This window comes from Heptranchias perlo, chromosome 2 (genome assembly GCF_035084215.1).
Source record: "Heptranchias perlo isolate sHepPer1 chromosome 2, sHepPer1.hap1, whole genome shotgun sequence".
Classification (NCBI taxonomy): domain Eukaryota; kingdom Metazoa; phylum Chordata; class Chondrichthyes; order Hexanchiformes; family Hexanchidae; genus Heptranchias; species Heptranchias perlo.
This window is the reverse complement of record NC_090326.1, coordinates 11,448,133-11,462,907: the sequence shown is the minus strand read 5'-3', so window position 1 is coordinate 11,462,907 and position 14,775 is coordinate 11,448,133. Positions and strand designations below refer to the sequence as shown.

At 39.4% G+C, this 14,775-nt stretch overlaps 1 protein-coding gene across 1 annotated transcript in view; it reads right to left on the bottom strand.

Annotated features, from left to right (window-relative positions):
* Window positions 1-1,288: 1,288 nt before the first annotated feature.
* The window catches only part of gmds (GDP-mannose 4,6-dehydratase), a 726,937-nt gene continuing 713,450 nt past the window's right edge, over window positions 1,289-14,775 (bottom strand). The window contains exons 13-14 of the mRNA XM_067995743.1: window positions 2,175-2,243; window positions 1,289-1,783 (exon numbers count right to left, since the gene is read on the bottom strand). Of these exons, the coding sequence (XP_067851844.1) occupies window positions 1,721-1,783; window positions 2,175-2,243 (132 nt within the window). The 3' untranslated portion in view covers window positions 1,289-1,720. The remainder of the gene's footprint in view (window positions 1,784-2,174; window positions 2,244-14,775) is intronic.

The following is a 14,775-nucleotide window of genomic DNA, read 5'->3' as shown; positions in this document are numbered from 1 at the left end:
AGGAAAATGGACTGACCATTTGTTTTAACAAACTGAGAACGGATTGGAATTAGACGAGGAAAGGTCAATGAGAATATGCGAATTTTTGTACAGACTTTTATTATAATCAAATCACATTGAATAACACTCTTCTTAAACCCAGCCCACATAGACACTGTGTTCCCTGTGCATCACATGGAAATCTATTGGGTGGCTTCTTCCATTCAAATGATTGCAACACTTTCCTTTTAATACTTAACCACCCAATGACTAAAGTGGATTTGTTTTTGCCTATGCAAACATTCAGGAAACGAAATGACTGAAACTTTTTTTTGTATATAGCAATTAAGACTTACTGTATTTCACTTATATAAATATCGCCCCAAATTTATTCCCAACTTATCATTTTTTCTTTAAACTCATTTTGAGCAGCGTCACTCTGGTCTCTTCTTCCTACGCAGTGTGATAAAATCTGAAGATATATTTTGCTCCGGTAATGTTTAAAAAGATGGTCGGACTGACTGACTTTTAATCAATTCGAAAATACTTTGCATTAAGAGCAGAGACTAACAGTAAGAGGGCTGAAGAGCTGTACTTGTGGTGGTTTCTGTGGAAGGAAGGAGATTTTTTTTGAGGGGGGGGGGAGGGGGGATTTCCGGACCCAGGATAAACTGTAAGATTCAATGGATAACATACATTGAAAGCTTATAGGGAAAGAGGATAGACATGAAACATAACCGCGTCCTGTACCTTTTGGGAAAAAAAATCATTTTCCAAAAGGGAAAGAAAAAGTTTCAAAACAAAGATTTTAAATGATCTTACCTTAAAGGTTAAATATCTACCAGAGGGCGTGCTGTATTTTTAAAAAATCGCCAGCATCCCCCCGAGTCAGACTGGGGTCTAATTATAGAAAGCAGGGAACGGAACTGGAAGGGCACAGATCTGCAGGTTGTATGGTGTGAAATACAGAGGGATCCTTTATAACCAGACTGCCTTCCCTACCCCTAAAATTGTTCCCACTTACGTCCACAAGCCTTCATAGGGTTTCCAAGGAATTTTTCATTACCGTGCCTAAGAAAACTAAGCCTGTTTTGTTCATTGGAAGCTAAAGTTCCGTACTGTGTGAAAGCTACTCTTTAAAGTCAGTCGGCGATTATGGGTCTGCATCAAAGTACATTAAAATTAAAAATCAACCCTATTATGTGTGTAAAAAAAAAATCATGAAACCGATCGCACAGGAATGGACGCTGCACGGGTTAGAATTTATATAAAACACACACACACACAAAGAGAAAAAGGAAGCCTTGAATAGTTAGAAATCGGCACCATCATATTTTAATAGGGCAAAAATCATACTCATCAACATATCGGGTTTAAAACAGAACCTTTTTTTTAAAATACAGAAACACGTACAAAAGCATCGCTACTCTTCAATCTCACACAGAATTCACCCAGTTTACAAAGTAGTAATTCCAATATTAAAGGCATTTTAAAACAGAAATACAACTGAATCATTAAAGAGTGTTCCCATCAACCAGTCCCAATTAATAAATAACCGGTCATTTGTACTGTTTTGGAGTAACGGTACGAATCTTAACACACAATTCAAGAAACAATCACGCTGTAAGTTTGATTCCCTTGTTTATTTGATGTGTAGATTATATTCTTTCTAATTATTGCATTGCACCCATTGTTTCATAAGAAGGTCTTGCGGCTCCGGTGTGTGGAATAGTATCCGGCCTTAGGCGTTTGGATTGGTCTTCATGAGCTCAATATCAGCTGCCACCATCTCCTTCACCAGTTCCTGCACACAAGCAAAGCACCATCAGCTCAGCAAGAAGGCCGGTTCAGCCCAAGTCACCAGTTCGAGCTACACCGTGAACCGGCACTGGGAATCGTTGTGGACTTCACACAAGTCAGGGACCGACCAGAGGAAGGAGGAAGCGGGAGCAAATTTAACCGACAGCATATATATATTTAAAAAAGCAAATGAAAAAAGAAGCAGCAGCTTTTAACCCAACATTACCGATTGTGACATCGACAGTGTTTTATTCTTCTGTCACATGTTCCATTGAGAAATAAAATCAAACGTTAAAAAATGTTCTAACACAAGATGAAGCTGGGAGTTATCTGTGTTGGCACCCAGACACTCAATATGCACACATGGACTGACAGAAACACTCCAGAAAACTTACGTCAAACGCAACTTTTGGTTTCCATCCCAGCTTTTGCAGCGCTTTGGTGCTGTCTCCTTGCAGAAACTCCTTTAAAAAGAAGAATTACACGTCAACGTCACTGACACTAATGTGTTTTACAGTGTGTTGTATTTTAATGCTATATTGCCGCTTCTCTCGCTTAAAAACCTCCACAAAGCGCTGGGGTAATTGAGCCCCGTGGCAGCACACAGTCTCTCTGGGATGTTGCAGGTTTAAGGTCAGGGGTAACCTAGGGGTCAATTTACTGACAGGTACCACCCTGAACGAGTTCCCGCTGGTGTTCATACTTGCACAGTCAGTCGAGTTTTTTTTAAAAATCCTGTACACGACTTTATTTTGTCTAAGCTATCGTTTGCAAAATCCATCAACAGGGACCAACCGAAAAGCTGCCATTAAATTAGTTACATCAGTTCTCTCCCCAGCGTGTTAATCCGAGTCTAAATACGGTTGCTTTAAACACAAATTGACATTTCACTCGTAATTAGATTTTCAGAGGCCGTCTTAGTTAACTGCCCAAAGATTTTTGATTGAACAGAAGCCACTTAACACTTCAAAACCAGCCAGAAAGTAAAACGAATGTTCATCCAATATATGTCGCTTTCATCATGCAGACCAGTATCGGAATTAATTTCATTTTCGACACTAACAATAGTGCAAAAAGAACAGCACCATCGGTACTGAAAACAGGCACCCAGTGGTTTCCATCGGATTTATTCCCACACTTTCGAACTCCAGATTTACTCTGCACTCATTTTCAGTCGGCGCTAACCTTGAACTTTCCTGGAAAAATATCCCCAACGGATTCTGTTGTATTTATACCAATAAACAGTCCCGTTACAGAATACTGGAAGCGTTTAATTAAAATTATGGCTTTATTTTCCTTTCTGGCTGTATTTGATGTTTTAACTACAAGAAATGCATTCCTACTTTGGGGCAGAATAATATAGGAGGTTAAAAGGGCTCATCAAATTGTCAACTGATTTTCATCACTGCCAAAAGTGCCTACTATCTGCAAAATGTGCTGAAGTATATATTTTTTTCAAATTTATGCAGACGCAAAAAATGACACTATTGAGGGGTAAATAATTAAATCCGGTGAATTTCCTGTCTGATGATCTGAATTCTTAACAATTTAGTATTTTTTTTCTATAAGTACTAATTTACTTTCCCATCAGCTTTTTTAACAACAAAAAATTCCCCAAGCTACCTCCCATCAGGGCCCAGAATTGGCTGTTTAAATGGTTGGTGTTTAGGGGAGAGTGGGGATAGAACACTTCACCTGTGATGGACACTCTTTATCTTTGGGCACCAGGTGATTAGAATAAGTACATTGGCGGATACCTTAATATCAGCTAATATCACTCAACAATCTACAATGTTAAAATAAATAGCAGTCGAAATATATTATGCTGCTTTCCCATTGCTGTGAAAGTTGATTTGTTCTGAACAAATTAGTTTATGTGGAATCCATTACTATGTTTTTTAATGTGGGGATGTTTATCTGTCCTTTGGTTTGTTAGTTTAATTGCCAATGATTTAAAATCAAAGACATGAAAGCACAGTCATATATCAGTGACGATCCTTTCAGCTGACCATTTGCAAGAAGTCTGTTTAGCTACAGCTTACCTTAAATAGTAGAATATTTTCTACCTTCGCCAGAGTGAGATAGCACATTCAAGCACTGTGAAAATGCCTACAGAATAAATCCAGTTTTCCAAAAGCAGTTACACAGCTCTCTGAATAAATGGGATTGTGACTATCACTGTATGATCACAATATCAAATTTAATTGTGTTGCAATGTTAATTTTTCTGCTTAAATCTGCATGTATCACTTCCTGAACTGTGCAGGAATGTACATGCATTTTAAGTGATTCAACTTAACAAAAGCATTATAATTTGTAGTCTAAATTTCACAACACATGCCTGCATAATTTCAGCACAAAAGTGGGGAAGGGAGGGGGGGAAAGAGAGAGAGAATCATACAAAGTCAACTTTTGATAATGCATCCTAAATATTGGCTCCGAGCTGGATTACCAATATTTGGGAAGCATTGCTAAAAATTGGTTATGCATGAATCTCAAGGAAACAGGAATTTGTTGCAAGGTTCCTCCACCTATCGCAGGGTGCACGGGATTACCTACTGACAGAATCAGGCACTGTTGGTAGGCACACTTAATCCAACCACTTAAGATTGGAGAATAGAGCATAGGAACAGTAAAGACAGTGGGGTGAAATGGAGATTTGCCTGCTTAAGATCTTGTCAAAGTACCAAACAATAATCTCTCAGAGCACAAACGTGACAACTTGACAGGTATCTCCAAGTTCTTTGGACTGTGGTTTTACATTTGGCTAAGTAAGGCTTCCCCATGGTGGATGTGTTAGTTCCACGCATATAGAGACCATATATTGGCTACCTTTTCACATTACAGGGTTCCATAACGGAGCAGCATTTTGTTGGAGGCTTTGCTTAAATACATATAGTCACTCATTTTACAAAGACCAATCACAGATTTGAATTTTTTTACTCAATGGACATGATGCACAACACAAACCCTATTTCCACCACAAATCACTTCTCTCTCTCTCTCTCCAACCCCTCCTCCCCCCAGTATTTCCAATTTGTTTTCAGTTACAGAATGTTGTCATACATTGCCTTCATGGTCCACAGCCTACATGCTATAGTGTGACAGGCAGCGTAGATTGCGGATGACTCTGGCAGCTAGCTTTGGTAAGTGGTAACTGTATTTCGGTGTAGTGTTGCAGCTTCCTTCCATCTGAATGGCTGGCGAAGTTTTGACCACACTGTCAGAGTTTACAGAAAGCACTTTGAAAAATCATATATTATAAATATGAAGCTTTAAAAGCAAGTCCCACCATTAATTAATTCTTTAAAAACAGAATTGCCATAAAATCACTCATTCAACAACATTTTCTTTATTTTGTTGATGTTTTAGATGTTGAGATGTCTATTGACAACTGAACAGAGAAAAACATTGAATTTTGCAACAATTCAAATTAAGCAATGCAACCAACACAGCACAGTAGGATTTAGTGCTAAAAACTGAATTATCAGCTAATTTAAATTAAGCAATTTTTAATAGAGAGATGGACTGTTTACTTTCGTTTAAACAGCGCTTGATGACATAATTGGGGAAACTGGCATGAAGGAGTTACCGATCCTGATAGTATAAGAGTGCTAAGTTAACATGAGGAGAGATGGAGGATAGGGTTTCATAGTGAAGAAGCAGTAGGGCTTATTGCTGGGATTGTTATTTTCCTCTGCTGGTAGTATACAGGCATTTCAATGCCTGAAATGTGCCCCACAAACAGCATTAATGGGAAAACAGCCATTCAGTCCAGGAGTGGCCAGAGTAGTAAAAATTCACCAAACTACTCGTTACCATGACTGCGATTATTTCACAGTGTTCGATTTGGGGCCATGCCCTGGGAGAAAACTTCCAAAGTTTTAATATCAGCTGATGGGATGAAAAGGGATTTTTTTTTTTAAAAAGCTGGTCTTATTCATTGTACTTGTTTTGAATAGCAATAAATCGGGATCTGGTGAAATTTCTAGTGCCCAGGCCCTAATTAACATATTTTGTCCATCACCCATTTAAAAATGAGCGGAAAATTAGTTTGCAGTGTGGAGGCTAGGAATGCATATCAGAAAATTGAGCAGTATTGATACTGCTTGCTGGAAAAATTCATCCCAAAGTTATTAATTCTAGAATGCATCAGCTTTCAGTTTTAATTACCTCAGAACATCAGGCTCAGTAATTCTTCCAAGCTGGCTAATTTTTGGTTAACTGGTAACCTCTTCAGAGGCGGAAATATTCAAGTCATATTTTGTGTGGTACAAGAAAATGTCAAAGAAATAAGTGTATTACATGGAGATTATAATGGTGAATTTGTGAGAACACTGCCCATCCATTAGTGAAGTGGTACAGTGCAGCGCTGGCAAACCACGCTGTGGTTCTGGCTTGACCCAAATTATTATCAAATCCCAATTTTGCTCCTAACATATGCCTCAGATATAGTTCAATACCACTACCATTTTTAGTGTGGTGTGAGCTGACAGTGCAAAGTTATACTGGCTGTTCACATCACTCCTGAATTGGGGAGAGCGGAGTTCTATGCTTGTAAATGCACAAATGTAGCTCTACTTAACGGTTAGACGGCCAGAAAATTTGTACATTTAGATAAGAGCAAATGGGGTATTGAGGTCATTATTATCATTACAAAATTAAAGTGAGCTCCCTGTATTGGCTCAGTAGATTTACATAGTGAGTACCTCAGTCATCCAGACCAGGGAGGTCCCAAATTCACTCCCCTACCTGTGTTGATCTCAGCTGCAGTGGTGGTAAGGATGCTTCTAACTAGCCTCAGTGCTCCCATGTTAGAGGAGGGAAAAATTTGTCAAGATTCCTGCTCCTGATCACTAACTCTTGACCCTGTGGGCAATGAGCATGTGTGAATGTCAAGCAAGCGCAGGATTGGCTCTGCTGTGATGCTCCCTGTGGTTGAATAGTCAGCATGAATACTTACTCATTCATGTCACAAATGAATAAGGGCCACTTGGGAAAAGGTACCAGAAGGTGGCCAGCACCTGTGGAGCCAGCAAGGGGAGGAGGAGAGAGAAGACAATCGGTGACCAAGCACAAAATTAAAAGTGATTTGTCAGAATGCTCGAGCAATTTTTTTAATATTGGAAATTTTTTTTTTAGAAAACAGCTTTGCACTGGTTGATTTCTGCTAGCAGCTGATGTATAACACAAGCGCTGCAAAACCACGGGGTATAAATCCGTCTTGAGCAGCAGTGCAAAATGGGCACTACTGCCAATCAGCAGCCGGCTTTGCACTCAACCCGATTTTCTTTTCCTTTGACATCAAGTGCAAAATGGGTTGCCGATTCGCCATCGCAAGTTTTGCGCTACCAACCAACCAAATTCATCCCCTCATGTCTTCTATGTGGTCATGCAGTCCCAGAAAAATGCCAAATTGGTGTGAGTTCTGCAGGAATACATTACAAGTTACAGTGTTTTGCAACGGCGTGATGCAAAAACTGCTTTGTATTATTACAAGTCGTGCAATGTAACTGTAGCATTCGGAAGTCCGTATAACTAGTCCTACTATATACAGGTCTTTGTACAAACAGCTTTCTCTCTATTCCAACCTATTGTACATAACATTCTCCTGCACATCTTACTTTTCACATTGTCAGTCGCTATTTAGTAAATATTGTATTTCATATTCCTCAACATAATCATCTTATAACTCCTAATGATGTTGTTAATTCTTTATTTTATGTATCTCAATGTTTGATTTACTGTCATGTTGGAGTCAGTATATTCTATCTGTTATTCCTCAAACCCATAATGTTTCAATTGGCCACAGCCACAGAGCATAGAGAAATTAATCATCTGATAAACCACAATCTGTCAATGGCAACTTTACCCAGTGCTACCAATACATCACTCCTCCTCAGCAAGAGCACTGAAGAGGCACAATTTTGCACTTTGAATACACTTGAATACAACTAATTTGTATTGCATTAATGAGTGCTAAGAAAACCCACTTAATTTCCAAGTGGAGGTAACAATGACTAGCATGCAGAGCAAATTCATAAACCATTGAAAAGTACACAGTTGAATTGCACAAATCTTAAGCCACATTGTCACAGGAGGTGGCAAATAGAAATTAGGATAAAATGCCACCCTCTGGCAGCTGGTTCAGGAGTTACTGCCAACCATCTAGTAAAGTGTCACCTGCCTGCCCTCTCAGCTTGGAACATTGGGATGACAGAGGAGGGAACCCAAAAGGGCAGGAAGAAAGAAGATAAAAAGAGACAAGAAGAAAAAGGATTTAAAAAAATGTTTACTCAGTGAACACTAAAAAGAACTGTTCGGTCCTAACCTTGTCTTGGTTTCCACTTCAAAGTATTCATTGTCGGAAATTTATAGAAAATCATCCTTGAGGCAGTTTATATACTTTGAGGAATTTACTGAAGAGGTGAAAAATTGTTTGGTACTCCAAGGGTTACAATGCAGCTTAACAGTAAGATTAAACTCCTCATCAAAAAGTACACGGCAAATAGATGAAATTTGCTCTGATCTGTTTTCTCACTAGTTACAGCTTGTGGAAGTAATTTCAATATTAAAAGAGCAGCTGTATGCAAAACGGTTTTGGCCAATTTTTTTTTGTAAATTCCAAACTTTCAAAATAAATTTAAATTCTCAAGAACATACACATCCAGTTCTGAATTCAAAATTGTAAAACACTGCAGACACTTGTCACTGAGTTATGCAGATTATAGTCAGCATTAATCTGGTCAGACATTTATATCAAATAGGACCACTGGCTGTTCACCAACTTCCACATTTTAGAGAAGTCTCCTTGAACCTAGTCACCTAACCTTTCAAGAATGTACCAAGTCTTTGACTGCTTTTTATGGGATGGTTTCTCCACACGAGAAAAAGCTGAACAGGCACCGAAATAACTGGTGCAATTATTCATTAGCAATTGCAAATCAGCATTTCTGTGTAGATTGAATGTCTCGCAAATAAATAAAATATTATTGTTAAGTGATAAGAATTGTATATTATATTTATTTGATGACTGAAACAAATCAATTGCCACAAGCTTCAAATGACCAAACTACAGATGATCAGTCTGGGAGCTCAAAATACACAGACATAGACATGCCACCAAAAGGAGTTTATTAAAGGAGTTATCTGTAAGACCAAGTCATAAATTGAAAAAAAAATACATCTGACTAGAAATGATTCAGGAATTCTGTGATAACAGCCACAAGAGGCATTTGCTTTTGAATTTCTTCCTTTCATATGAGGGCAGACTAGTGGAACAACCCAGGCACCGAGGGAATGAAGGAATGCTGGTGTGTATGTTTTCTTTTGGTTTGTGAGCAAAATCTATATCAGCATGGCATGAGTGGGCACGCTCGGACTGCGGGGACACGGCCTAAACTTCACTTTGAGTATTTAATTTTTTTTAGTACTGACCCATAAATAGCTCTTAAAAATAAAGATCTGTATTTACTTCAAGCCTGTCACAAATCAATGTGACTCGATTCAGATCGGGCAGTGATTTCCTTCCCACTAGTTTCATAGGGAAGTTTACTGCAGCATTCTTATCTTATCAGCATAATAATCTCACATTTCATCAAGTCTAAACAGGGATACCACCTCATAATAAAAGTGATTTCACTCTTTCTGTGGCTCTATATAAGCACAAAATGAGCTAGAAAACAGAGCCTGTTTAATGACCGAGGGTGATAAGAGATGAGTGGGGGGAAAACAAAATACACAGCTAGCTGTCTGGTCTACTCAGGAAGTTGCGAATCAGTGGTATTGTCCATCAGGGGGGCTGACAGAATGCCGTCAGTGCCCAAACAATGCTTGAGCTCCACTTTGGGGAAATGAAGTCAGTCAGCGCTGGCTTTGACAAGCACACTGACAAAGGAGATAAACCACAAACAGGACAAAACAGGGGATACTGGGATATGGACTGCGAAAGAATGCCAATTACACAGCAGCCTGTTATGCTAGACAATGCGGCCTTTGCTTCATCGTATGCAGCAGCTGGAGGAATCCCATAAAACACAGGTTTAAGTGCCTCATGTCTTACACTTGGCAGCAGTTAGTTAGAAGCCAGATAATGGGTAGATACTGGGAAAAAGTAAAACTGAGGTTGCTAACCCTACACAGAGTGTTCTCTTCGCTAAGCTCCACGAAGGAGGAAGTCAAGGCACCAACCTTTCACATTACATCATATAAAAGCCTCATTTATCACCGGCCAACATACATCGAGAAAATCATAACATCCTTTCAGGAAAATCATGTGGAAAATAATCAGATTTACTTCAGCGAAAGCTTTCCGTATCAAGGTCCAACTTCTGACACTGTTACTGTAAACTTGTGCAAGTGTATTTCAACAACTATTCAAGAGAAATGGAAAAAGGCCCTTCTGGCTTGCTGTTAAACTCCATCACTGGTGACAGGCTCCATACTGAAGTCAGCCAGCTCATCAAATATCTATAAGGCAATCTTAACTCCAGGGGAAGCCAGAAAATAATGAAAGGTCACCTGTCCATAATGTATGTCACATGACGTAAAATTAAGAAAATTTAAGAATGAATCTGCATTTTTCAGAGTCTCTTTAGCTCTGAGGCCCAGACTGCGGATGGGTCCCAAATCTATCGATGGCCGAGTTATCTCATCTCAACAGAGGCTGAGGTAAGGACGCTATTATTGGCCAGAGTTCTTGTACCTGATTGTTACAGCCTGACCGTTGCTGGAAGAGTGAAAACATGGGCACCAGGCAGACAGGATAGGGCTTGGCTGTGATGTCCTCCATAGTCAATTAGCCTGCCAACACTGCCAAAACCAACTTGAGCAAGGTATCAGAGAGCAACTGTTAGCCTTAACTACTGCACCAGAAGAGTCAAAGCCTTTAGAAAACTGGAGGGAAAAATGTATTCACCTCCAACGCATTCAGAAAATAAAATGAACCCGGTTTTATGTCAAAGTCTGCCTGCAAGTGCTGTAAATACAAAAAAAAAACTTCCTGTCTTGCACAGAGCTACATTGTTTTGTGTATCACAAAGGAAAGCAGATGCTGCTGATGAAAAGGATACAAGTATTAACAGGCTTGCACTAATACAGGTACATGGCACAGGTCAGGGGGCAGGTTTTGTTAGTTCAAGTACCAGAGCCACAAATTATTTCCATCTGTGGCTCCCCCTCCTCTCCAGCAGTAAAACCAGAGACAGTTCCAACATATGGTCCATAAAATACTATTCTTTTCTTCAAAACTGGTATATTGAAAGGAAATTACTGCAATGGAATATACAGTAGGATCTTCTTACTGATGGATATTATTAACAATTCATTTAAAAAAACACATATAAAAATGTAATCAGAAACCTGAAGAAGGCATTGTTAGGTTGCACATATTTAATAAAATCCAGACTTCTCAATGATGCAAAGCATCGCAGGAAATAATGAATTGTGCTATTACATGCTGAGTTGGGAGTTCTGTTTTATTACCTTATTAAATCTACATTAAAACATAAATATAAAGGCTTTACTATATATATTATATATATGATGATAAATTGTTTTTCTGCCTCATTCTGGTCTTTAGTGCTGCCAGGTTATTTCAAGAGGCAGAGTAGAAATGAAGAATCTCCAAACAACACTGAAGACTCCCGGAATGAGCCGAAACCCATTTCATCATGTACAATCCTCACCATACCATGAAACACTCGTTCAATCTCTTATTTTTTTCTGTTCTCTCCTTCCCCCATGCCACTTGTCATTACTGACAAAGAGGTCAGTCAGATGATCAATTGACAAGTGTTTGACAGTCTTGCCCTATAACTGGCTGCTAAAGTTGTGTGAGGCAACAGCTAGGGCTGACTCACCCTCCCCATTTTGTCTTTCCTCACCTGTGGGAAGCAAGTTACCACTGCTCAATGCTACCCCTGAACTCAGTGCACAGAAAGCAGCAGGGACAAACTCAATTCCCACCAACTTTGTTTACCGGGCCACCCACATGTGTGGCGACTGTTATGTGCCTTCTGGGCATGTTCACTCATTCTGGGAAAGGTTTGGTTTAGTTCAGCATCTTACAGTAGGAAATTGGTCTGATTGAGCAGCTGATATATCCAGCAATATGCTTGAGTCTTTAAAGGCTGTTATCATCAAGCCCCCTTTTAAAAATCAAACTGTTCGAAGAATCTGGATTAACTTTCAGATCCTTTTTTTCACATTTTCTGCTGATTTTTAAAAAAAAATGTTTAAACAGTGAGTGATGGTTAAATCATCTGGTGAAATGGTTTGGGAGAGTTACTATGCCCAACAACATAGTTCAGGATTTGTGCCTTTGGATTGGAATATTTGCAAATGTCTCTCCATTATTTATAAAAAGGGAGAGTGGGAGAAACCAGTTAACTACAGACCAGTCAGTTTAGTATCAATTGTGGGGAAGTTACTGGAATCTATCATCAGAGACAGAGTGACTGAGCACTTGGACATGAATCAGCTGATCAAAGAGAGTCAGCCCGGATTTGTGAAGGGTAGGTATAGTTCTAGTTGAATTTCTAAGAGGCGGTCATTAGCATGGTGAATAAGGGAGTGTCTATGGACGTTGTCTATATGGACTTCCAGAAGATATTTGATAAGGTTCCGCACAAGAGATTTTTAGTAAAAACTGAAGCTCGCAGAATTGGAGGTAACGTTGTGACATGGGTCGGTAATTGGTCGGCAGGTAAGAGACAGAGGGCAGGGATAAAGGGTTCATTCTCTGATTGACGGTATGTGACAATGTCAGTGCTCCCCAGCCACAATGTAAACTGAATGGTGGAACAGGCTGGAGGGACTGAATGGCCTACTCATGCTCCTAATTTCCTTTGAGATAATCCATTTTGATACAACTGATAGAGGGAGATGAATTGACTCTGGAATAAATCATTGTACTTTATGGCAATAATGAGTTCATTAACCCACCCTAGCTAGCTCTCCCCGTGAAATCATCAGAAAGTGGCAGTATAAAATTGAAGGATATTAAAGATAATTCTTTGAAAACTGATTTATAAATATGCTACAGGCAAGACTCACTTTCCGGACGATTCTGAAATCTATTAAAGAAGCAAAGGCTGCCAAGGGAATTAAACAAAGCTACTTGGCTATCCGTGAAGTTGATCCTAGGCAAAAACATCAGGCAGACTATTAGATTTAATCTACTATGTTATCCCATAATTATTTGTATTTTGCTTGCTCTTGACGTCAATTTACATATTTAAAATTTATTTTTTCTTCTTTTATATTTGGAATGCCCTATTCAGTTTACTTTTGTACTCAGCTATCATTCTTTTCTGATTCCTTCTTTTGCTTAAAATGTGTTTACTCGTGCAAAATTACATTTGTTCTTCCTCATGTGTTTTAAAATCATGTATTTATCCCTAAAAGCATCAACTTTTTTTTTTAACTAAAGCAATCAGTGTGTCCACTGTATTTTTAAAAAATGCAAGGTAGGGAAGGGAGTGAGGATGGTTGGAGTGGGGCCCGAGCAGGAGCAAACAGCATTGCTGAAACAGGGATAAGCAGGAGGGTGGAGATTATTGAGAGGGACAGCAGTGGCAGGGATGCTCACTACAGGGAGAGATAATGATGGAAGCTGGGCCAGTAATTAGGTTGAGCCGGCTTTGAAGCGGGTGACGGTCAGGTAGGGGTTGAAGCTGGGAGGGTGAAGTGCCGGACTTCTGTGAAGAAGAGAAGGAAGTACCGGAGAAATCTGAGTCTGCAGCCATGGCATGACACCTGGAAGTTGCAGTCTGATTCCTTGGACATGTTGCATCAGTCTCACGTTACAATTACGCTCTTTGCAAAAAAAGCTTATGATGGAGGCTGGGTCAGACAGTAGCTTATGGGATTCGTAGTACAGTTGTTTGGCTTAGAACATCGGGAATCAGCTGTGCAGACTGAGCTGTGGAGTGTCAGTGGAGGATATTCATGGGTCCCAGTTGAGTGGATGGGGTCATTTGGGGGTTGAATGCTGGAGGGATTGAATAGGTAAGTTTCTGGGTGAGTTACAATTCTTCTTCCTGAATTGTTTGCTTTTACACGTTTTTACGTTGTAAATTTTATTTTTATGGGGAGGAAGTGCGGGGAGTCATGGCGGCTGTCATGACTCCCCGCGCTTCCTCCCCATAAGAACTGTCATGGCGGCTGTCTGTTGTAGATTTTTTTTCTGGTAGAATGTGATTGGGGAGAAAGTTGAATTTGGGGAGAAAAGTTTTGTGTTTTTGATTGGTGGATATCAAAAGTAGAAAATAACCAGCAGAAAGGAGACAAACACATGAGGTTAAAACAAAAGTGTTGAAATTGTGAACGGAGGAATTTCATCCAAATGGGATAACACTGTCACAAATATCTGCAGAGTGAAATTTCACCCCCAGAAACATTTAAACAATTATCCAGTCAGAGAGAAGAAAACTGTCCAGTGGTCTTGGCGAACTCGACATACACAATGGACCAAAGAAATGTTATTATAAAGACTTGCTAATTTCCTCTGGCGTTGCTCATAGAAAAGAATTTTAAAATAGTTTTTCTCTCTTTCTTTAGCTGCCTCTCAAGAATGATTAAAAAATCTCTCTCTTCCTGTAATTGTCTCTCTGCTTCCTGCTCACTCTGTAATTCTTTGGGTTTTTTTGTTCAGTTTTCACGCTCTCTCCCTTCTTTCTCTCTCTTTCTGTGCCTCGCACATTTTCTTTCGCTGTTATCTTTGTATTTGTCTGAATTGAAATTCTATCTTTCACATTTTATCTCTGCCTCTTTCAGTTAGTTTGTCTTTCTTCCCATCTCCTCTCTCTCCCGGATGTCTCCGATTCTTTCCCTATGCTTCTCACATATACTCTTGAACTGATTTATTTAATTTTTAAAAAACTTTTTTTGAAAAAAAAAGGTCTGACACACAAAATACCAGCCAATAAGTACTGGATTGGAGGTGGGTGGAAGGTCCAGGCAGGTAAAAATGAGGCAGAGACAAGAGTCTGGGAGC